At 52.7% G+C, this 24,732-nt stretch overlaps 1 protein-coding gene and 1 long non-coding RNA gene across 3 annotated transcripts; one reads left to right on the plus strand and one right to left on the minus strand.

Annotated features, from left to right (window-relative positions):
• Positions 1 to 4,330: 4,330 nt before the first annotated feature.
• On the minus strand, positions 4,331 to 16,806 carry LOC114090241 (uncharacterized). Its single transcript, XR_003582311.2, has 3 exons — positions 16,732 to 16,806; positions 10,133 to 10,275; positions 4,331 to 5,239 (listed from the first exon to the last, which is right to left on the minus strand). It is a non-coding gene; the product is annotated as an uncharacterized lncRNA (long non-coding RNA).
• On the plus strand, positions 16,121 to 24,203 carry Homer3 (homer scaffold protein 3). 2 transcript variants are annotated; one of them, XM_027932348.2, is made up of 10 exons: positions 16,121 to 16,295; positions 17,805 to 17,886; positions 17,966 to 18,122; positions 18,368 to 18,499; positions 20,708 to 20,815; positions 21,639 to 21,760; positions 22,193 to 22,349; positions 22,642 to 22,752; positions 22,850 to 22,936; positions 23,783 to 24,203. In XM_027932348.2, the coding sequence occupies exons 2-10, from the start codon at positions 17,873 to 17,875 to the stop codon at positions 23,972 to 23,974; spliced, it is 1,080 nt and encodes a 359-aa protein (XP_027788149.1). In that variant the 5' UTR covers positions 16,121 to 16,295; positions 17,805 to 17,872; the 3' UTR covers positions 23,975 to 24,203. The 2 variants fall into 2 exon arrangements, with proteins under 2 accessions (XP_027788149.1, XP_027788150.1); XM_027932349.3 differs by lacking the exon at positions 16,121 to 16,295 and adding an exon at positions 16,961 to 17,029.
• Positions 24,204 to 24,732: the final 529 nt, after the last annotated feature.

The following is a 24,732-nucleotide window of genomic DNA, read 5'->3' on the forward strand; positions in this document are numbered from 1 at the left end:
TGTATCCATCTACAATTTTTAAAAAATTTAAAAATGACAAAAAAACCTACCACAATTTAATATGTATACTTCTTTCCTCTGCTTACAAAAATATAATAAATATTCCCTTTTCACTTAAATGAAGCATTTTGTAGCTCCTCTTTGGTACAACCAAAGTGTCAGTATTGCTACTCTTGCACTTTGGGACTGTTATTTAGTAAAATAAGGGTTACTTGAATATAAGCACTGCAATACTTTGAGTGTACCTAATAACTGAGACAGCAACAAAGTGACTACTGGGGGAATAGCATATACTGTATGGATACACTGAATAAAGGAATGATTTATGTCCCATCCAGGATGGAGTAGGATGGCTTGAGATTTTATCACACTACTCAGAATGACTATTTGAAACATAAATTTTTTTCTTGGAATCTACTATTTAAAAATTTCAGACCACTGTTGACTGTGGAGAATGAAAACTTGGATAACTGGGGACTAGTATAATGTACTTACTGTGTCCAGGACAATTTTAAAATGTGACGTTGAGCCAGGAGTGTTAATGCACACCTGTAGTTCCAGCTGTTCAGAGGCTAAGTCAGGAGGCTCACTTGAACCCAGCAGTTCAAGACCACCCTGGACAACAGAGTTGAGAGCTTGTCTTTACACACACACACACACACACACCACAAAACCTAATGTTTATACTTCTTTGCTTACAAAAATATGACATGCCTCACACATACACACAGAGCAGCTGCTAATATAGGAGGAAAGGCTGGCAGTCCCACCCAGCAGAGTCCTGTCTGGGACAGTTTAGGATGGGAGACAAAGTTTAGCCTCAGCCTGGAGCCGTGAAGCATGAACAGCTCTGATCCGGTCCTGTCAGAGGTGGGGACTGGGCTAGTACAACCAGCCCTCCATATCCGTGGTTCCAAGCTCATGGATTCAACCAAACTCATATTGAAAATATTTGGGGCTGAGGCTGTAGCTCAGTGGAAAAGCGCTTGCCCCGCATGCATGAGGCACTGAGTTCGATCCTCAGCACCACGTAAAAATACATAAAGATGCTGTGTGTTCATCTACAACTAAAAATATATTTTTAAAAAATATTTATTTTTTAGTTGTAGTTGGACACCATACCCCTATTTCACTTATTTATTTTTATGTGGTGCTGAGGATCGAACCCAGTGTCTTGCACGTGGGAGGCAAGCGCTCTACCGCTGAGCCACAAACCCAGCCCCACTAAAAATATTTTTAAAAAACATTTGGAGGGAGGCTGGGGATGTGGCTCAAGCGGTAGCGCGCTTGCCTGGCATGCATGCGGCCCGGGTTCGATCCTCAGCACCACATACAAACAAAGATGTTGTGTCCGCCGAAAAACTAAATAAATAAATAAATAAATAAATATATTTAAAAAAAAAAAAAACATTTGGAGGGGCTGGGGATGTGGCTCAAACTGTAGCGCGCTCGCCTGGCATGTGCTGGGTTCGATCCTCAACACCACATAAAAATAAAAATAAAGATATTGTGTCCACCTAAAACTAAAAAAAAAAAAAAATTGTAAAAAATTGTGTTTGGGGCTGGGGATGTGGCTCAAGTGGTAGCGCGCTCGCCTGGCATGCGTGGGGCCCGGGTTCGATCCTCAGCACCACATACAAACAAAGATGTTGTGTCTGCCAAATGCTAAAAAATAAATATTATTAAAAAATTGTGTTTGTACAGAACACATAGCCTTTTTTCTTTTCCTTATTCCCTAATCTATATACCAACTGTTTTACATAGCATTAAGTCATTTAGAGATGATCCAAAGTCTATGAGAAAATGAGTTGTTATAAGAACAAACTCAACCCCTGAATGACTCTCTAGCGTTCTTGTTTGGTGATGTGATTTCTCTCCTTCTTTCTCCCTCCCTCTTGTACACTTCCACCATCTGCTGAGGTCCTCACTGGAGTTAAGCTGATGCCAGAACCATGCCGTTACATCTCTAGAGCTGGAAGCCAAACAAATTTATTTTCTTTATAATGTTAGACCAATTCAGGTTTTTCATTATAGTAATGAAAAATGGACTAATGAAAATCACAACAATAGAAGCTGTTTTCCAGGCATTGGGCAGGTTTTCTGGGACCGAATCCCACAAAGCTTTGAGAATTAAGGCTCAGAGTAAGAGCAGACTTTCTCCCCAGGATTGGATTTCTGTATATGGTGTGAGGTAAGGATCAAGTTGGTTTTATCCCATGTGGATATCCAGTTGTTCCAGAACTGAAAAAGCCTATCTTTGCTGGGCCTCACCCAGGTAACCAGAGACAGATCAGGGATTCCAACTCGTGTCCATCTGACCCAATCAGGAACAGTCTCCAGGTCTCCTGTGAGCTGTCCTTAGGGTCAGCTAAACAAGCTTTGCTCCATCAGCAAACTGGAGTACTTTTTAAGGTCACAAGCATTTACCAAAGGAAGCAGGGTGGAGAGATTCGGGCCAGCTCCCCTGTGCTTCCTTCCTACAGGGACAGTGAAGTGTCCCCTCCTGCCTTCTGCCCCCCCTGACCTCACCTTGTTGTATTTTTTCCTCTTCCTGCCCTCTTCCCAGAAGCCATGGGTACACTGCCCATGCAGAACACCTCCACTAAGGGGAAGTTCAGGATCGTGCTCAAGGCCAGCACCTTGACAACCGCCAGTCATTCCAAGCAGAACTGCCCCAACATGAGGTCCATGCTTCAATCCCTGCCTGCCACCAAGGGTCAGGATCGCAGGGTGTGGCCAGGCCCCCAGCCACCCTCAAACTCGCCCAGTTAACCCAAATCTCTGAAATGAGAGAGAGGCTCTGTGAAGCAGGAAATTCAGGAATCTCACTAGATTCCTCCCTAAACCTCCAGAACATTTTCTCACTTGACCAACTTCTCGTGCCCCAACCACCACGCAGACAGGCCATCTTTCCAGGAGGCTGTCCCAGGTCGTTCTTGGCCTCCCCGATACCACTCTCCCATAGTGCTTTCTCCCTATGGCAACCCCAGGGAGCATTCCAGAATTTAAAATTCCAGCTAAATTCAAAATGGGCCTGTGGCTCCCATCATCCTCTAAGATATTCTGACCCTATCTTCTTGCAGCCCTGAGGCCCCCTCATTCCCCTGTTGCATACCTACCACCTCTCCATTTTTTTCAAATACACACAGTTCCTTCCCACCTCAGGGCCTTGGTACATGCTGTTCCCTCTTCCTAGGATGTGCTTCCGCCAGATCTGTGTGTGCCTGCTCTTTTGGATCTCAGCTCAAGTATCCCCTCCCAGTGTCTCCACCCATCCCAGAGACAGTAGCCTCCCAGCCATGTCACTCAGGCCAACCCAGTTTCCTGTTTGATTTCCTTCTGCGTTCAAATTGCCCTTCACCTTCTGCTTGTTTATATGTACAGCTGGTCCTCTGGATTGTGGGCTCCATATCTGTGGATTCAGTCAACCGTGGTTCAAAAACCTGGGGAAAAAATTGTGTCTATACTGAAGGTGTACTAACTTTTTTTTTCTTTTCATTATTTCATAAACAATTGAAGAGAAGAAGGCAGTTTGGGCCTCAGGACCCTCTTTATTCCCATTAAAGGAGCACCCACCAGACCCTGAGCCTCACAGTGGCCTTAGATGGGGAAATTGAGGCAGAGAGAAGGGAGCTGAGGCTGGGGTCTCCAGAGCCATGCCCTGGTCTCAGGTGGACCTCCCTGGAATGGACAGAGGAGGTGCTGGGGAGGTGAGGCTCCAGGAGGTGGTTTTGCCACCGAGCAAGGAGGGGTCCCTCTGAGGCCAGGCAGGCCAGGCTGGCTCTGCACCCTACAGGACAACAGCAAAGGGGCCACTCGCTCCTCTTCTGAAAGCTTCCAAGCGCCAGGCACAGCTGGCCCGTTTTCTCATGCATCAACACACAGAACCAATCAATGTGCTTTCAGGGTCATGCCTTCTCCCTCCCTTGTTCACGGCCCCATCTTTGGTCAGAGGGCCTCTTAGGATCTGCTCTGGAGACCTTCACCATGACCTTATTTTCTGGTCCCACCAGATGCCTGCGGCTTGTCTGGCCTGTGTCCCGCTCGGTCTTGGGATTGGCTGTTTCTCCAGAATCCCTCGACCCTTTTGTGGGACACGGCACCTAGAGACCTTAGCTGGAGTTAGGGGTGCTCTCCAGGTCCTTTGTAGTTCTGGAGCTGGAGCCTGGAACCCAGGGCCTCATGCACAGTAGGCAAGTCTCCACCCAGAGCCTCCCTCCAGCCCCAGGCCTCCTCCCTGGACAGAGAGAGGATGTGCCTTTCCTTTCTGAGAGATGATACATTATATGTTAGACCAATATTGCCAATTTCCTTATTTAGGATCCCAGGATTTTATTTAACTGCATTGCCTTTATGCTTGGACTTCTTTCCTCTAACACTAAAATCTGGGTTCCTAACAACATTAACATTATTTTATTTTCTTTATGCAAAAATACATAGAATAATTTCAGACTGGTAATGCCAGCAATTATAGCTAACACTATGATTGTCAAAAACAGCTTAAGATTTGCAATTCTTATGCACAACCAGACGAATGAGAAGTTATACTCCATCTATGTATGATGTGTCAAAATGCATTCTATTGTCGTTTAAAACTAGAACAAATTTTTTAAAAATTAAAAAAAAAGATCTGCAATTCTTTTTTTGCCTTGGGGTATATCCTACCAGGGAATATGTGGATAGTGTGCTCAATATACTGTGCTTCAGCCAGGAGCAGTGGCACACACCTGTTATTCCAGCAACTGGGGAGGCTGAGGCAGGAGGATCACAAGTTCAAGGTCAGTCTGGGTACTTAGTGAGACCCTGTCTCAAAACATAAAAAGGGCTGGGGATGTAGCCCAGTGGGAGAGCACCCTTGGGTTCAGTCTCAGCACTGAAAAAAACCTACTGTGTTTTAAAGTCATTCAAAATAATTCCTATTTGTGTGGTTGAGCTGTCAACTCCAAATCACAACCGTCGGCTCATTTTCATTTCAAGTTTCTCTGGTTCTCTCTTTCTTTCCTTCTCCTCCTTTAATTTGGTTTTGGTTTCAGAGTCATGTTGACAAAAATAAGATAAACTCAAAGACATCCAGCCTCCATAAGCCTGTTCCTTTTATCCTGTTTCTTTTTTTTTTTTTTTCCTCTTAAATTTTGAAGTTCATTCTTCCATTTTAAATATAAGCAAGGAGGGACTGGGTGCAGCTCGGTGGTAGAGCACTTGCCAAGCATGCATAGAGCCCTGGGTTCCCATCGCTGCCCTGCTGGAAAAAAAACAAAGTGAGAAAGACACAAGCAGATAAAAATACATTCATATTCTCCCTTAGATGAGGGACAGCCTATACCATGCGCTTTTCTCTAACCTGAAGTTCACTCTGATGCTAACGTGCTTATTGGTTTTGGTTCTGGGGATTGCACCCAGGTGCGTTCTACCACTGAGCTCCATCCTCATCCCTTTTTATTGTTTAAAGTTTCCCAGGCTGGCCTCAAACGTGTGATCCTCCTGCCTCAGCCTCCTGAGTAGCAGAGATTACCCATGTGTGCCACCACACCCAGCGTGATGCTGAGGACTCTAAACATAGACTGGAATTTATCAACATGGTATTATTCTGTTTGGGCTAAGCAAGGAAAAAAAGAAAGAAAGAAACCCAGAAGGTAGTAGACCATTTTGCTAGTACCAGTTATTTCAGGGCATTGGTTTTATTTTTTAAATTTCATCCACTTGATAGATATTTATGGAGATATTTATGGTACACTCAGGGTGTACTCACTGTCACCCGGGGCAAGAACAGTATCTGAATTTAGTTTTCTGTGCCAATGTTTTTAAATTTACCAGTGAATACCAGGAGCAAATAAATAAGTAATAAAAATTCATTGAGGGAATGAAATGCTTCTGCCCGGGATCTGTTTAGATCATCTACATTATGCACGCCTGTGTTTCCTGAAACTGTTTTCATAGTGAACACTCATTACTCTGGCAACCAGGAATGGCTATAGCTGGGGCAGGGGCTCAGGGGTAGAGATCTTGCCTGGAACATGCGAGGCTCCAGGGCTGGGTTCCATCCTTGGCACCATGACGTCAGAGAAGAAAACTTGTAAAGCTGCGTCCATTAGAGAATGCATGCCCTGCACGTATGTCCATGCCCCTCCCCATGCCCCGTCAGCGCCATCTGCCTTCACACCTCCATTCTGGTTCCTCCAGCCCCAGCTCCCCTCAGCCTCTCCCCAGGCCTGGGACCCACAGAGCCCAGCTCAGGGGGCCTAGTGCAGGGCTGGGCTCCTGGTCAATGTGTATTAAGATGGGACGTATTGATTTCCAGGAGGGGAAACAGGCTCAGAGAGGTCAAGTGACCTGTCCAGTGTCACATAGCGACACACAGCTCTCTGCCCTTGCTGCCCCCTGGAGTGGACTCAGGCTAAGTCCAGATTCCTTTCCTGGGACCTTTTTGCTGGGCTTACAAGACACTGCATCCCCCCAATCCCGGAGACATATTCAATTCCTCCATGGGCCACACCAGAAATTACTCCACTTCCTGGCACCCAGCTCACACTGGTTCTGTTGGGCCTCCAAGCAGCCTAGACCTCAGGCCTGGTCCTCAAGGAGTCCCTAGTCTGGAGGCAGAGCCAGACTCCGTGTTTACTCTTACCACCATGGGTTCAGGCCTGGGCTGCACAGGAACTGCAAGAGCCTAGAGGGCTTCCTGGAGGAGGGGCCATGAGCTGGGCTTGAAGAATGAGTGGGAGGAGGCTGGACAGAGTGGAAAGGCAGCCGAGTGGACACGCAGATGTGGATGATGTGGGCTTGTGTGGGTGGATGGAGAGGAAGGAGAATGGTGGAGCAGCATGGAGGAATGGGAGCTGGGGGAGGGGAGGGGAGGAGATGGGTAGATGGTGGACAGAAGACACAGTGATGGTTGGGAGTGAGGGAAGGGCTGGTGGGGAGATGGCTGACTGGGTGGATAGATGGATGGGATGGATATATGGATGGATGGATAGGATGGATGGGTGGATAGGATGGATGGATGGGATGGATTAATGGATGGAGGATGGATTAATGGATGGATGGATGGATGGATAGGATGGATAAATGGATAGGATGGATGGATGGATGGATAGGATGGATGGATGGATGGATAGGATGGATGGATGGATAGGATGGATGGATGAATGGGATGGATGGATGGATGGATGGATGGATGGGATGGATGGATGGATGGATGGATGGATAGGATGGATGGATGGATGGATGGGATGGATGGATGGATAGGATGGAAGGATGGATGGATGGGATGGATGGATGGATGGATGGCTAGGATGGATGGATGGATGAATGGGATGGATGGATGGATGGATGGATAGGATGGATGGATGGATGGATGGATGGATGGATGGATAGATGGATGGATGGATAAGATGGATGGATGGATAAGATGGATGGATGGATGGATAGATGGATGGATGGATAAGATGGATGGATGGATGGATGGATAGGATGGATGGATGGATGGATGGATAGGATGGATGGATGGATGGGATGGATGGATGGATAGGATGGATGGATGGATGGATGGATGGATGGATAGGATGGATGGATGGATGGATGGATGGATAGGATGGATGGATGGATGGATGGATGGATAGATGGATGGATGGATAGGATGGATGGATGGATGATGGATAGGATGGATAGATGAATAGATGGATGAATGGATAGGATGGATGGATGGATGGATAGGATGGATGGATGGATGGATGGGATGGATGGATGGATAGATGGCTAGGATGGATGGATGGATAGGATGGATGGATGAATGGGATGGATGGATGGATAGATAGATAGGATGGATGGATGGATAGGATGGATGGATGGATGGATAGATGGATGGATGGATAAGATGGATGGATGGATAGGATGGATGGATAGATGGATGGATGGATAGATGGATGGATGGATAGGATGGATGGATGGATGGATGGATGGATGGATGGATGGATGGATAGGATGGATGGATGAATAGATGGATGAATGGACAGGATGGAGGGATGGATGGATAGGATGGATGGATGGATAGGATGGATGGATGGATAGGATGGATGGATAGGATGGATGGATGGATAGATGGATGGATGGATAGGATGGATGGATGGATGGATAGATGGATGGATGGATAGGATGGATAGATGGATGGATGGATAGGATGGATGGATAGATAGGATAGATGGATAGGATGGATGGATGGATGGATGGATGGATGGATGGATAGGATGGATGGATGGATAGATAGAAGGATGGATGGATAGGATGGATGGATGGATAGATAGATGGATGGATGGATAGGATGGATGGATGAATGGGATGGATAATGGATGGATAGATGGACAGATGGGGGATGTGTGAGTGAACAAACAAGAGGTGGATTGGAAGGGTGGGGCTTGGACTACCATGTTTTCTAAGCATGCTGGCTACCCCCAGAGAGCCCCGTATAGACAGCCTCCATGGTGGGGGCTCCAGCATCCCCGTGCATGGCAGCCCATCTCCAGCCTGCCCTCCACGGGGCTTTCCCAGGGCGCCTCCTCCTGCCAGACTCCAGACTCCTGCTCTTTATTCAGGGTCTGGTGCTGCTCCACACCATGGAGTCCCACGCCGGCAGGTACCACAGCTGCCAGGGGGCGGAGGTCTTCAGCAGGTATGACTTGGAAGTCACTGTGACCAGTTACACTGTGTGACATGGACTCCAGCATCACCATGGTGTCCCAGCTGCTCTCTGAAAGGTGCCCCCAATCCATACCACCCTGAATGTGCCCAATCTCATCTGAATGAGCCCCTACAGGTGTGGCCGCTCTCCTGGGTCGATACGCCTGCGTTTACCCACGCGTTCCTCACTCACACGTGCAGCCAGGTCCCCAGGAAGGCCCCACCTCCCTGCACCCCAAGGATGCTAACTGCTGACTCCTTAGCACTCGCCACCTGGATTTCCACTCTCCCTACTTCTGCGCATCACCTCCTTTGGCGTTGCCCCTAGAACAGCAGTGCCCCCAAGAGACCCCTGAGGGCTCAGCCTAGCACCAGCTCAGAAGAACCCCAAAACCTGAAGAACCACAGATACGATGGGATGGTGGAGCAGATGGCTAGGGGTACTGACGCCCCTTCCCTAACTCTGGCCTTTTGATTCCTATTTACTTTGGGATTTATTTATTTAACAGAGTTAAGGGATTTTGAGAAGTGGGGCCCAATTTTTTTTTTTTTTGGAGCTGCTGAGGATGGAGTCCAGGGCCCTCACACATGCTAGGCTAGTGCTCGCACTGAGCTACATCCCCAGCCCTTTTTATATGATTTTATTTTGAGGCGGGATCTCACTAAGTTGCTGAGGCCGGTCTTGAACTTGTGATCCTCCTGCCTCAACCTTCTAAGTGGCCAGGATTGCAGGTGTGGGCCACCATGCCCAGCTTACATGTAACCCTTCTGGTCCTTCCTGTAGGGGTCCTCCCTCCCCAGCCTGCGTCCCCTGTGAGGGGTGGAGGATCTCCCTGCTTCCGGAAGCAGATGTTTCCCTCCCATTGGTGCCTGGGATCTCAGTGATAAGACCCGGAGCCGGCTGTCAGGGCCTTGTGAGGGAGAGGAAGGCAGGACAGGACAGGAAGGGGTTATTGAGATGAGCTTCCTCCCCAAGGCCCTGGGAGGGATATGAGCTCTGAGCCTGTGGCCATCCCTAGAAAAATAATGAAAGTGATAATAACAATGCTGCGTGTTTCTCAGGCATGGTCCTGGGCTCGCCTCCCTATGCAGTAGCCGGTGAGAGCTGCGTTAGATTCACCAGCCTCCGTCTATCATTATGTGGCTGCCTGGTCAATCTTATCTAATGATGGAAAAGCCGATCATGCCCCTCTCCTGCTAAACAGCCTTCTGTGGCTCCCCAGTACTCTGACTCCAAAGCCCACATTCCTCACTGGGGCTCACAAGGCTCCTCATGCCCAAGCCTGAGAACCAATCTGCCCACGCACCTCTGACTCTCTCCCTCACTCTGCTCCAGCTACACCCACTCAAGGCTGCTCCAAGGGGCTTGAGCGCATTCTCCCTTAGGACCTTTCCCCTAAATCAGCTCCTCCTCAGGGTGGCCTTCAACAACCATTCTAGAATTGGTCTGTGGTTTTACCTGATTTTCCTCCTCACAAGATGCTGTCGGAAATTATCCTACGTAGCCAGACACAGTGACCCACGCCTGTCATCCCAGCAACTCAGGAGGCTGAGGCAGGAAGATTGCAAGTTCAAGGCCAGCCTCAGCAACTTAGTGAGATCCTGTGTCGAAAAATAAATAAATAAAAAGAGCTGGGGGTGTGGTTCGGGAAGAGTGAGGCCCTGGATTCCATCCCTAGAACCACACACACCCACACCCACACTCAGCAGAGGAGGTTAAAGCACAGGCCAAAAGGCAGATTACGGGGGCCCAGCCTTGGCCTTGAGCTGCCACAGTGATTGTCTTCCTTCCAGGTTTCCCTCTGAGCACCCCCACACTGGACAAAGGTGTGGCCCCTGAGAGGCCTGGCTTGGCCTGGCCTCCAAGAAGACTCCATTCTGGGGAAGAGGCAAAGTCAGGCTCAGACCCCTTGCCCCCCACCACCCCCTGCTTCCTGAGGTGCCAGAGCTGGTGGAGTTGGCAGGGGAGCTAGGAAGGCTTCCTGGAGGAGGGGGTCTCCGAGTTGGCGCTCTAGGCCATAGGTGGGGCCCGACCCACAGGCAGGAAGGAGGCTGAGCCTCCGTGAGGCTCATGGAAGGTGTTGGGGCAGGGGAAAGAGCAGTGTGGCTGGGGGGAGGCTTCCCTGGTGAGGGGGCTGTGCTGGCATCCCAGGGGACACAGCCAGGCTGCTGGCCACCAATCAGGACAGTGCCAAGGACCAGGAGCGGCCTCCTCTGGCACACCGAGAGAGGAGGCTGTGGTGTCTGAGTCACGCGCTGCTGGGAGAACATTCGGCGCCCAGAGGCCCCGCGTGGGCTGTCACCAAGCAGGAACACGGCCCCCGGAGCCCCTCCATGCCGCCTTCCCCGCGGCCTCCCGCTCTCTGTTCCCCAGCTGTTCCCTGAAGGCCACAGAAGGAGCGTGGGATGTGGGGGGGGCAAGTGGCGAGGAGGCTGGAGGCTGGAGGGAGGCTGCTCCACCAGCACCCGGGAGCTTCCAGGTCGGGGGGCCTCCCTGGCGAGGGCCCAGAGGATCCCGGGGTTACCTGCGTCTAAGGACTGTTCAGGATGGGGAAACCAGGGCTCAGAGAAAGCTGGGTCGGTCTCCGTTCTCCCCGGGTACAGACACCTCGTCGTAGTTCCCTTTTAAGAGCCGAATCCCTGCCCAGGCCTGGTGGTAGGAAGCCGAATGTGCTCCTCCCTCCCCGGCTCCAAACTCTCCCATGGCTCCCCAGCACCTTCAGAACTAAACCCAGACCTCACCACAAAGCCCTGCTGAGCTCCTGTGACCCCCACCGCGGGTCTCAGCAACCTCCCCACCCTTATTCCGCCCTGGTCACCCCAGCCTTCCCAGTGCTCTTCCAACAGGCCCAGTTTGTCCCCACCTCAGGGCCTTTGCAGATGCTTCTGTCCAGAGCACTCTTTGTGAATGATGACACAAAGAAGTGGCCAGTGGGAACGGGGACGGGAACCCAGGTCCACCTGAAGCCCCAGCCCCGCTCTTGCCAGCGGTGCTAAGTTCAAAAGAAACGTTTAGGCCAATGGGCTGTGGCGCTGACCGATTCTCAGCAAGTCCAGAGCCCACGGCCACTGGCCGGGTGCCAAAGACCCTCAGGCCTTCCACCCAAGCCCCTCTGCTCAGAGAGCACCGAGGCCACCACAACCCAAGGCCGTGGCGTCCCTGCTGATGTGTCCGCAATTTCTCCGCCCCACTTTCTGCCCTCCACGCGGGTGGATGTTGGAGCCTTCAAGGACAATGAATCCAAAAATAATCGGGCGACCTACCTCCCAAAAATGGGGCAGCCCCGCCCAGCCACCTGGCACCCAGGAGGTAATTAGTGCATGTGGCAAACTAGGGTAATTAGCTCTGCGGGAACTGAACCTGGGATCCAGCTTTAGGGGGCTTCAGCACCCACCGCCTCCTCACACCCCCAACCCACCTTGGTCCTGGGACATTAAGTCCACAACCCAGTTCCAGACCCCACCATCTAACCCCACCCTGGCTCCGTGCTTCCCGGAGCTGCTCATTGAATGAATTACGTTTGGTCTTGGGCAGAATTAAGTTCTGAATTGAAGGCAGGGTCTCCCCTAAGAAATGTGACATCACCAAATTCCCCTTCCCCAGGGCCCCCATGTGTCCACCCTGTATACCAAGGGACACTCAGGCTGGGGGAGTGAGAGGTGGACACAGAGACTGCCAACCATGGAGTTAGGCTGAGTTAGAAGGGAAAGGGACGGGAGAGGGTCTAGAGGAAGAGGAGGGAGGGCTTCCTGAGATGGGGGCATTGGTAGCAGGATTTTGAGGGATGAATAGGAGTTGGTCTGTAGACTGGCCCAACTAGCTATGGCTACGGGACTGGGGGTTGGTTGAAGGGGCACACAAGGGGATGGAAGCTATCAATTTCAAGGATGTAATGCAGGTTGGACCCATTTCTGTCCTACAGAACTCATGCCTTGTTGGGACCCTTCAACCCCTGAAAATGAAAATCTTAAGAATTTCATTCAGGGCTGGGCGTGGTGGCACACATCTGTAATCCCAGTGGCTTGGAAGGCTGATGCAGGAGGATCTCAAGTTCAAAGCCAGGAATTCAGCGAGGCACTAAGCAACTCAGTGAGACCCTGTCTGTAAATAAAATATAAAATAGGGCTGGGGATGTGGCTCAGTGGTCCAGTGCCCCTGAGTTTAATTCCCAGTACCAAAATAATAATAATAATAATAATAATAATAATAATAATAATAATAATAATAATTTGGTCCAGGATCAAAACCATATATCACCAATGTTTATAACAGCAAGCATTTATTAAGCACCTAAGGTCATGCTCTCTTTACATAAGAATTCATTGGATCTTTACTGTAAACCTCAGAATTGGGCACCACATATAATGCCCAATTTATAAGTGGGGAAACTGAGGCACACAGAGAGGAAAGTGACTTCAGAGTTGCACTGCTAGTAAGAGGCAAGGCTGGCTCGTGTGACTCTGGAGGCCATGGAGGTCCAAGGCTGGGGCCTAGGGATACCCACTTTCTGAAAGCACCTATGGACACTGCTGCCGGCTAGGCTTGCTCTAGGTGCTGGGACTGAACGTGTAAGAAGTGAAGTAATCAGGTCCGAGGTGGTGGCTGAGGCCCACACCAGGAGGCTGGACACACAGCTTTGGGGAAGAGTGACTGGACCTCTCCTACTCTATTGGGTAGGAACCCTCGGGAAAGGAGAGGCAATTTAGCTTTGGTCCAGCGACTGAGTCAGATTTAACCAGGCAGAGACAGAGCTGGCTAAGTAGCTGCCACTGCAGATGCAGCTTCACTAGTGCCGAGTGAGCTGTCCTGGTCCTTTCTTGGTCCCTCCTATAATACGAAGGTCATTCCCTGGCACCACTCCTGCGCCCCCAGCTGTCACATCTAGTCAGCTGCCTTCAGGTGGTGACCACTGCCTGCCCTTTAAGGACATTCCCATTCCTGGAAGAGAGGCCTCAAGTCCCAGGCAGAAGAGGGCTTAGTCTGAGCTCTGGGCAGCCCCCTACCTGTCTACACCCAGGGGACAGATACTGCCTGGACATTCCCTGCCCTTCCCCTCCACCTCCAGCCCTGCGACCATCAGCCCGTTCTTCAGGCTAGGAAGCTGAGGGCTACACTGAGGAAGCTACTCCCTCAGCTTGCACTTGGCTGAGACAGCTTCAGGTCGAGTTTGCTCCAGGCCAGCCCTGTCCTTACACCTCCCAGAGGCCTGAGAGGGGGGGTGTCCAGGGAAGCAACTCAACTCTGCACTCTCTCTCACATTCTTGTTTCTGCCCACATAAGGAGCAAAGTCTGCCTGGGCCCCTTGCCCAACCACCCCCCTAGAATAGCCACATGGCCCCAGCTCTGCAGCCAGCCCAGTCCTTGGCAAACTGTGAGCAGTTTCCAGACAACTTGGCCTTTCCAGCACCTATCCCAGATACTTATTTTTTTTTTTTAAATATTTTGTTGGTAATAAGAAAAAGTCACTCTCTGAACAGAACAGACGGTATTTTCTTTGTTCCCCACAATGTTCAGGCATTTCATGGCTTCAGGCCTGAGAACGAAGCCAAATCCTTTGCTTCCGCACATGCCTCATGGAGTCAGAAGCAGCTGAGGAAACTGAGGCACAGAGATGGACAGCTGCCCCTGTGCTCAGCGAAGCTGGGGACCAGGATGGGCAGCCCTAGAGAAGGACCCAGCCTGGTCCCGACCCGTATCATAAACAGGTAACAGACCTCGTGGCCTCAGAAAGGAAGGAAGACACAGGTCAAAATCCCTCCAAGCCCTGGGACTTCAGAGGCTTCCTGGAGAAGGCAGGAGCGGAGCTGGAAGGACAGAGGAACAGATGCTCGCAGAGAGGGCATTCTGGGTGGAAGGATCTGCAAAGGCCCGGAGGGAGGAGAACTCAGATCGTGGCTTGGGAGTAAGTCTCCAAAGACAAATGACCTGGAATTCACCTACAAGTAATTGGAAGGTAGCTACCAGCTCAGGGACGTGACTCACGCTGGGAGGAAATGGAAATAAAAGACGAGGGGAGAGAGGACAAGCGCAGAGGTCTCTTAGATGAAAAGCAACAACCTCTGAGGAAGTCAGGAAATTTAAGGGTGAGGCTCCGAGCTCTGGGGAACCGCAGACCTTGGTCCCAAAGGGCCAAAGGGAAGTTTCCAGAGAAAGAGCAGCAACAGGATTCACAAGTGGGGCCCTCTGGGGGGCTCAGGACTGAGGAGGCAGGTCTTGCTTAAGTTCTAGAAGGACAGTCTCCTGGCGAGTGTGGCAAGAGAGAGCTCCCTGTGCTAAACACAGCCTTAGGGGGTCCCCAGGATCCGGGAGCTGGACACCCCCAGCACTTGGCTTCTGGGAACCTCTAACAACATATAACCTTAATAATGATTCAACCATTCTTTTCTTTTTGGGGCTGGATGACAGGATTTCTGTTACTCAGACTGCCCTCCAACCTGGCTCAGCCTCTCCAGTAGCTGGAACTAACTACATTTTATTATTTATTTATTTATTTTTGCTGAGGAGGGATTCCAGGACCTCCCCTACTAGGCAAGGGCTCTACCACTGAGTCATACCCCCAGATCCTTTGATGGCATTTTTTGGGGAGAAGGATACAGGGGATGGAACTCAGGGGCACTCGACCACTGAGCCACACCCCCAGCCCTATTTTGCATTTTATTTAGAGACAGGGTCTCATTGAGTTGCCTAGCACCTCGCTTTTGCAGAGGCTGGCTTTGAACTCGCGATTTTCCTGCCTCAGCTTCCTGAGCGGCTGGGATTACAGCTGTGCGCCACCGCAACGGACCATCGCTGACATTTTTTACTGGTGTCTTGAGGAAGAAAGAGGGAGACGGATACCCCCAATCAGGGCTGGGAGGGAGGACAGATAGAACAGTTTCTCTCTTGGTCCTACTTCCAGCCATCTCCCGGCCTAGGTCTCCAGTTTCCTGGCAACACCCATTGAGCTCTATGGTATGCAGATCGTGGGAATGATTACTGCACCCCTCCATCCTCCCCAACTCCACTGGTGGGGGAAGGACCTGACCCCCATCACTGTTTGAAGGGGATGATACCGGGCAAGAGGGCAGAGGCAGCAAAAACCAGGACTGACCCTTAGAAGCCTGTAGGAGAGTGAGGTCACATCTCTGTCTGATCAACTCTGTCCACCTGCTTCCTGTGCCTCCTCCAGTCTGGGTCTCTGCCTCATCCCGGATGTCCGTCCCTCTGTCTCTGTGTCCCCAGCTCCTCCTCCTCCTCCCATCCCCTGGTCCTCCCCTCTTCGCTGCTGCTTTTCCTCGGTCCCGGGGGTCCCCTTGCCCTCCACACCCCGGCCCTCCCTCTCCCTCCTCCCTCTCCTGCCCGCCGCCGAGGGCCGGCAGGGGGCGCAGCGGGGCGGCCTCGGCGGCCCCGGGAGGCGGGGCGGGCCGCGTCCGCGTCGGGACCGGCCGCGATGGGACCGGAGGCGGCGCGGGCGGCGGCGGCGGCGGCGCAGACAAAGGCGCGGGCGGTGCCGAGGGCGGCGCGGAGGGCGCGGGCCGGGGAACCAGGGAGTGAGCGGGGCGCCCGGCAGCGCCGAGTCAGCGCCGCCACGGGGGCCGCACCCGACGCGCGCCCGGACACTGGCGGGCGCCGACCCAGCAGGGTGAGCCCGGCCGGCCATCCTGCGCCGGGAGCGCAGGGGCCGCCAAGCCCCAGGGCCGGGGAGAGGGTGCGGGGGACCCCGAAGTTCTGGGCTCGGGGCCCGGGGGTGGCACGAGGAGCTCTGAAGTTCCAGGGCTGGGGGAATCACCGGGGTCCCGAAGTTCCGGAGTCGGAGTCGGGGAGGGGACAGAGCGAGCGGTTCCAAAATTTCTGGCCCCGGCATTGAAGAAATCAGCCAACGGGTCCCCGAAGTCCCGGACCTGGGCTGGGAGAGCGGCGCAGAGGGGGTTCTCGAAGTTCCAGTCCAGGGACTGGAGGGTTGGCAGGGTCCCCTGGAGTTCTGGAGTCGAGATCAGTGCCAGTGTCTCCAAAGTTCCGGACCCTGGGTTGCCGGAGGTAGCGCGGGGCGAGGGAGGGAGGACCCCAAAGTTTCGGACCTGGGTTGGAGGAGGCAGAAGTGATGTCCCCAAAGTTCTGGAACCGGAGTCAAGGCAGCGTTGCGTGGATCGGGGAAGTTCCAGGGTCTGGGCGGCGCATTACGAAGTTGGGGCGCATACGGGGTGCCCTCCTGACGCGGGTGGGACTGGATTCTGAATGAATATCAGGCCTCTGGATTGGGGCGCTTGGGATGAGGTCTCGCCCCCAGCCCGATTGGGGGTTCTTGGGCTCTGCGAGGTGTTGGACCCCCCTTGGGGAACCCCGCGGCCGGCGGCGTCCTAGGCGCATGACTAGTTGGTGAGTAACTTTTCCCAAACGCTGCGAGTCACGGCAGGAGCCGCCGGGCCGGAAGGGCCTGGTGTTCCGGGGACCCCTTCAATCCTCAGCCCCTGTCAGTCTCAGGACCCGCCCCCAACCCAGGCCTTAGCTGCCGCTCCTCCCCCACCTAGGGGCTCCGGTTTCAGACCCTGTGACCGGGATAGCAGCTGCCCAGGACAGGATGGGGGGGCATTCCCCCCCTCTGACCTCGGAGGCGCCGGGCTGGGGGCCGCCCCTCCCCCTCCTGGAGTCCTACTTCTCCAACCCCCTATTGGATCCCCTGCAGATCCCTGGGATGTAGGTTTGGGGATGCCTGAGGACCAGGAAGTCTCCTCCCATCAGCATTGCTGGCTTCCTGGGACAGTGGCTATTGGAACCAACTGGGAGGCTGTGGAGCCCCCTTCTCCCAATCTTGAATGTGCTGGAAAGTACTGAGCAGAGTTATCCTTGGCCTTGCCACCCAGCCCGAGGGTGGAGAGGCTTCAATGGGGAGCCCAGTAACCAGAATGATGAGAAGTTTATATTACATGTTAGGGGCCCACCTGTCTTCTCCGGAGCTGCCTCCTGCCCAGAATGTTGTGGGGCTTTCCCCAAATGGAGAATGATGGGGTCCTTTCTCTCTGGTACCTCCTGATTGTCATGCCTTTTTGATTAAAGTTCTATAAATGGTACACCTGGTGGTGTCCTGAGATTGGACCTGTTGGCCTTCTCAGCCTGACCTGAGAAGACACTCACAGGACCCCTCTGTCCCCAGGGGCCAAGCCAGCCACTCTTGCCACCCCTCTGGCTGCTCCTTAGAGCCCACCCAGCCCAGCCTGACCAATGTCCACAGCCAGGTAAGCTCCCACCTACCTTACCCAGCCCTGAGCTCCTTGGAGGTGCTTGTCCCCCACTGAGTCCCCTCTCCCCATTTAGGGAGCAGCCAATCTTCAGTACACGGGCACACGTGTTCCAGATTGACCCGGCCACCAAGAGGAACTGGATCCCTGCGGGCAAGCATGCACTTACTGTCTCCTATTTCTACGATGCCACTCGCAATGTCTACCGCATCATCAGCATTGGGGGCGCTAAGGTCGGCAGGGTCTGGGTGGGGTATAGGCACTAGAGCCCCAGGAGATAGGCCTGGGTCTGGTCACTGCCTTGCTGGGTGCTCTGGGAAACAAGAAACCCTGGCCCTTTCTCGGCTCCCATCTCTTCCTCCTGAAATGGCTCAGAGCAGTGACTTCTGAAGCCCTAAGACAAAATGGTGCTCATTCATCCAGGAATTCATGTGCATTGTCATCAGGCCCTTCAACCTTGATCTCTGAATCCCCACAGGCCATCATCAACAGTACTGTTACCCCCAACATGACCTTCACCAAAACCTCCCAGAAGTTTGGGCAGTGGGCAGACAGTCGTGCCAACACAGTCTACGGCCTTGGCTTTGCCTCTGAACAGCATCTGACTCAGGTAGGTGGCATGGGGGGAACAGAGGGGAGAGATGGGCCTGGGCCTAAGTCTTCACCTGGTCTCACTAGGGGACAGTGCACAGGACCTGGCCTCTGTCTACTCAGTGGCAGAATGGGTACACAGAGCCAGGCACAGTGTTGCACACCTGTAATCCCAGCAGCTCAGGAGACTGAGACAGGGGGATTGCAAGTTCAAAGCTAGCCTCAGCAACTTAGCAAGGCCCTGTCGCAAAATAAAATATAAAAAGGGGCTGGAGATGTGGCTCAGTGGTTAAGCGCCTCTAGGTTCAATCCTGGAAACAACAACAACAAAAAAGAATGGGCACACAGAATTAGACAGGCAGGTGGCACATGCCAGTAATCCTGGTTACTGGGGAGGCTGAGGCAGCAGGATCACAAATTTGAGGCCAGCGTCAGCAACTTGGTGTGAGCCTGTCTCAAAACTTAAAAAAAAAAATAAAGAAGGCTGGGGATGTAGCTTAGTGGTGGGGCACCCTGGGTTCATTCCCTAGTTCTGGGGGGGAAGACGAGCAATAAGCCCCTTCTAGTTCCCTGGTTTGAATCCCGGTTCTGCTGGCCACTTGCTTCAATTTTAGGTACACCCTTGCCCTCAGGTCATCGCCCTGGTGCCTGGACTAGGGGTCCTTCCCCAATTTCCCAGCAGTACTCAGCTGTTACCTCCCTTTTTCAGGATATTTTCTGTATCCATTGTTCTTTTTTTTTCTTTTTTCTTTTTATGATTAATACTTCCTGTACCCTGAAGATTTTCTCTGTTTTATTCTAGAAGTATTATAATGTTCTTTTCAAGGTTAGGTCTTGAGTTAATTTCTGTGGGTGATGCAAGGTAGGGCCTGAGGTTCATTTTATCCCCACATGAATATTGAGTTATTTTTAGGCATTTTGTTGTTGTTGTTGTTATTGTTTGTGCTAGGGGATGGAACCCAGGGAGCTGCTTTTTTGTTTGTTGGTTGGTTGGTACCGGGATTGCTTAAGCACTGAAACACACCCCAAGCTCTTTTTATATTTTATTTAGAGACTGGGTCTTGCTAAGTTGCTTAGGGCTAAATTGCTGAGGTTGGCTTTGAACTTTCAATCCTCCTGCCTCAGCCTCCCAAGCCTCTGGGATTATAGGCATGCACCAACTTGCCCTGCTCAGGGGTCTGTTTTTGAAAAGATAATTTTCCCCCAGTGAATTACACTGAATACCTTTGCACGAATCTAGTGGTGTGACTGTAAATAATTTTTTTAAAAAGTTTTTGTTTGGAGGTATTGGGGATTGAACCCAGGGACTTGCTCATGCTAAGCAGGTGCTCTACCACTGAGCCACACCCAGACCCTAAACATTTTTATTGATTGATTGATTGAGATGGGGGTCTGCCTGTGTTGCCCAGGCTGGCCTCAAACTCCTGGCCTCAAACTCTTGTCTCAGCCTCCCAGGAAGCTAGGAATACAGGGCATGCCACCACACCTGGCTTAAAAAAAAAAAAAAAAAAAGGTTTAAACAAAGGGAACTTATTTTAAAATTAAAACAAAACAAACAAAAACACTTTCTTTTTTTTTTTTTAAGAGAGTGAGAGAGAGAGAATTTTTTAATATTTATTTTTTAGTTTTCAGCAGACACAACATCTTTGTTTGTATGTGGTACTGAGGATCGAACCTGGGCCGCACGCATGCCAGGCGAGCGCGCTACCGCTTGAGCCACATCCCCAGCCCCACAAAAACACTTTCTATCTTAACTGGAGAACCAGTATTAATTGCCAGAGCTAGGTGGTAAATGTAAACGCTTGGCTTAATGAAAACTGGAAGCAGGTAATTACTCTTTGACTGTCGATGCCTCTCAGGGGCTCCAAGTGCAAGACCTCCTCTCTCTGTTATAAAGGAATGTTAACAGGTGTTAAAGAAAGGTCAGCACCAGCCAGAGGCTCTCCTTGTTGAGATAAGCCTGACAGAGAGGAAAAAGGAATCCCTTTCTTAATGTCTCTCAGTGTACTTACTGCCACCTCCGGGAACATCCCTCCCACCAGGGTACCCATTCTGCTCAAGGGGACATCATTTTCCAACCTGCCCCTTTTGGTTTGTGAGATAAGGGGGTATGCACAGTTCCTAAGTTCCCTTCCAAGGTAACAATGCTGGCAGTGGGTGGGAGTGACCTGGTGGGAGGCTGGAGAGGGGCTAGAGAGTTTGTTCACCTCTGCTTTCCACCCCCCAGTTTGCTGAGAAGTTCCAGGAAGTGAAGGAAGCAGCAAGGTTGGCTCGGGAGAAATCTCAGGATGGAGGGGAGCTTACCAGCCCCGCCCTGGGGCTTGCCTCCCACCAGGTGAGCATTCCCTGCCCCTCCTCCTAGCATCTCTGCATCAGCCATGCACTGTGTGGTACCTAGGAGAAAATGCTCACAGATGACCTAACAGTAGACCTGAGGCATGGACCGTGGAGGCAGGACTTGGGCCATGGAGCACATCCTAGGAGGTTTAGCTTGGCTTGGGCTCAAAATCAGCTCAGATGACAGAATTAATTGAAGACTGGAAGTTTAAAAAGCTAAGGGGGGTGCGCAGAACAGCGATCTGTCTGTGGGCACTACCCCCATTCATTTATTTTCAGTGTAATTTATTGAGCACCTGCCGTGTGCCAGACCCGGGGCTGGGTACAGGGGTGACAGAAATGAGAAAGTTGCTGTCTCTGACCTCAAGGCTGCAGGCTCAGGCAGTGAGATTGCTCCCAAGATGCAAATTCCGCCTGGGGAGGGCTTCCTGCGCCTTTCTTAACAGTGTGTTGAAATTCTGTCCCAGGGAAGAGCAGTGCTCAAGGGAACAGCTTGGAGCAATTAGATTCTGGGCAGCGTTTAGCTTTGCAGATTGTGTATCAGGTTTTCAGGGGTTGGGGAAAGCCCAGCCGAGCAAGGTGGGAGGCTCGGAAGTCCAGTCCAGGGGTCATGGGGAGCCGTAGAGGGTGGGTGAGGACGGGAGGGATGCGCCTGGATGCCAGTACTGGGAAGGACCTACCGGGGTCCGCAGGTCAATTCAGATTCTCTGACCCCAGTCATGACCACAGGGACTTCCGCCCTGACATCAACTATGACTTTCTAAGCCGTTCTTGACTGAAGCCACCACTCACCGTCACCCCGCTTTCATCCTCACCCGCAGGTGCCCCCCAGCCCCCTCGTCAGCGCCAATGGCCCAGGCGAAGAGAAACTGTTCCGCAGCCAGAGCGCGGACGCCCCGGGCCCCACCGAGCGGGAGCGGCTCAAGAAGATGCTGTCGGAGGGGTGAGGGGCGGGGCCTAGGGAGAGGGCGGGGCGAGGTGGGCGGGGCAGGGAGGAGGCGCTCGGGCTGTGGATCCGAGATCCGGGAGGGGGAGGAGGCTGACCCAGATCCCACCCGATCCGGAGCCGGACCACGCCTCCCTAGGGCTGGCTCCACCCCCCTCTCATCCGTTCTGGAGTCCTTCCTCCCTCATTCACGCCTCCTTACCCCGTTCTGGCCACGCCCCAGTGGGATGCTTCAAGTCTCCCATTCAGAGGACGTCCTGGGACTAATGTCACGTGTCTGTTTTGACCCGGTCAGGGACAGAACTAAGCCTGCCCCGCGCTGCCCAATTCCCTAGCTCGGCGCTATTTGGGCCCCGCCCCGCTCCAGCCTAGCCCCGCCCCCAGCCTGAGGCTTATCTACCCCTCGTGCTGACCCCGGTTTCTCCACAGCTCGGTGGGCGAGGTGCAGTGGGAGGCCGAGTTCTTTGCGCTGCAGGACAGCAACAATAAACTGGCAGGCGCCCTGCGAGAGGCAAACGCCGCTGCAGCGCAGTGGAGGCAGCAGCTGGAGGCCCAGCGTGCAGAGGCCGAGCGGCTGCGGCAGCGGGTGAGGGCACTCTTCCCTCCCAGAGACACTGTCTGGCTCTGGCAACAGCAGAGGGGTTCCCAGGATGGCCGAATGACTTCAGCAGATCATTCCGGAGCTCAATTTCTTGCTCTGTAAAATGGGTCTTGAGACTGAAAGCCTCAGAGGGTCGGTCATGCTCTAAAGTCCAAACTACCCGGAGGAGGGGTGGTACCACCTACCAAGAATGAGTAGGAGGCAGATTCTCCAGGGGCCTGGGGAGCAATGGGACAGCACACGCTGGGGTGTTGTGCTGAGCTTCCTGTGGGTGTAGGTGGCTGAGTTGGAGGCCCAGGCAGCTGCAGAGACAGCTCCTGTCGTGGAGAAGGAGGTGCCCAGTCAGTCACTGGAGCAGCTGGAAGCCCTGGTGCAAACAAAGGACCAGGTGAGCACCAAGTGTGGTCCCTGAGCCCTGCCTTCCATCAGCTTCCCCTGTGGATCCAGGACCCCCAGAACAGACCCTGGGAACCCTTCTCCCCTAGGAGATCCAGACGCTGAAGAATCAGACTGGTGGTCCTCGAGAGACCCCGGATGCCACAGAGCGGGAGGAGACCCAACAGAAGGTGCAGGTGTGTGGGGGTGCCAGGGTGTGGGGTGACGGAGAATGGGTATCCAACCCCTGGATAGGACAGGCTTGGGGTCTATGTCCCTGGGCCTTAATTTCGTCATTTGTAAGTGGATCAGGACCATATCCACCTAACGTCATGAAGAATTAGGAAGACTAGACCCACAGAATTCCTGACACTTAGTAGGTGCTTTATAAACAACAGTAATTAGTAGTTTCATATCTGTCCTTCACTCAAAGAGCACTTTCTCAGTCCTTGCTAATTCCATTGCTTAACCCCATCAAATCTTCAAAATGTTCTGGCCTGAGAACACAGAGACTGCATTTGAACCCAGGTCTGGCAGGCTTAGCTTTCACTGGAGTCTTCGAGAAATGTTCATGGGGTACTTCCTATGTGCCCAATACATGGAGATATTAAAGGGGCTGGTGCCTCCCAAAGATTCCTGGAGAGAAAAGTTGGGGAAGTGATCCCTATCATCTTCTGGGCACACGGCATGTGCAAAGGCCCTGAGGTGTGAAGAAAGCCAGAGTGTTTAAAGAACTGCAAGGCTCGAGAGGCTGAGTGGGAATGAGCAAGGAAAGGAGAGCCCCAGCACACCCCTAGGGATGTGCATTTATTTCCAGTGTCGTGAGAGTCATAGGAGGGCTTTAAGTGGAGGAGAACCACAACTGGTTCTATGATGCTCAAGATGGCTGGGGACAGGGAGTGCTGGGCAGAGCAGATGTACCGAGAGGCGGCTGTGAGACAAACAGGTCCCAGCCCAGCGCCCTCAGATGCTGGGTACCCAGTCAGGGCTGATGACCCTTGAGACTTGTTGAGGTCCCCAACTCTGCTACCCTGTCCCCACAGGACCTGGAGACACGCAACGCAGAGCTGGAGCACCAACTGCGGGCCACGGAGCGCAGCCTGGAAGAGGCCCGGGCCGAGCGGGAGCGGGCGCGGGCTGAGGTGGGCCGGGCCGCACAGCTGCTGGACGTCAGGCTGTTTGAGCTGAGCGAACTCAGAGAAGGCCTGGCCCGCCTGGCGGAGGCTGCGCCCTGAGCAGAGCTGGGTCTCAGGGGCTGGTTCTACCTAAAGGATCCCCGCGTGGGGTGAGGCTGGGGCTCAGGCGGCACAGGCGGGCCTGTTTGCCCTGGCAGGGACCAGGGAGCCTGACTCGGCCTGGCCACGGCCACTCACAGCATGGGGCCCGTTTTTGAGCTTTTCATCGTGTAGAATTTCTAGAACCCAGGGGCATGTGCTGGTGCCCAGATTACATTTCTAAGTGTGACTGTGCATGTGTGGTGTGTAGGCACCAGACCCGTCGCGCCGCCCCCCCCCCCTTTACCTGCCTCCTCCAGGATGGATCCTGGCTGCCCTGCATCCCTGTGGTGATCCCAAAGCCCTCTTGCAGGTGGGAGGCATGTCCAGGTCACATGTCCTGGAGCCTGCTCTGCCTGGCACCTCTGCCTGAGTCCCCTTGGGCTTAGCCATATTGTTTGGCCAACTGGTGTCTATATAGGGGATTGAACCCAGTGGGGCTTTACCACCGAGCTACATCCCCAGTCCTTTTTAAAGTTTTTTACTTTATGACTGGGTCTTACTAAGATGCTGAGGCTAGCTTCAAGCTTGCGATCCTCCTGCCTCAGCCTCTTCCTCCTGCCTCAGCCTCTTGAGTTGCTGAGATTATAGGTGTGCACCAACTTAGGCCTTAGGTGGCCCCTGGTTAAATCTCCCTCACTCTGGCCACAACCCCCAGATGTGGGCAGTCAGGGAAAATCCTAGAATACAGCTGTGCTCACTAGGCACAAGGTGATCAC

This window comes from Marmota flaviventris, chromosome 1, assembly GCF_047511675.1.
Source record: "Marmota flaviventris isolate mMarFla1 chromosome 1, mMarFla1.hap1, whole genome shotgun sequence".
NCBI classification, from domain to species: Eukaryota; Metazoa; Chordata; class Mammalia; order Rodentia; family Sciuridae; genus Marmota; species Marmota flaviventris.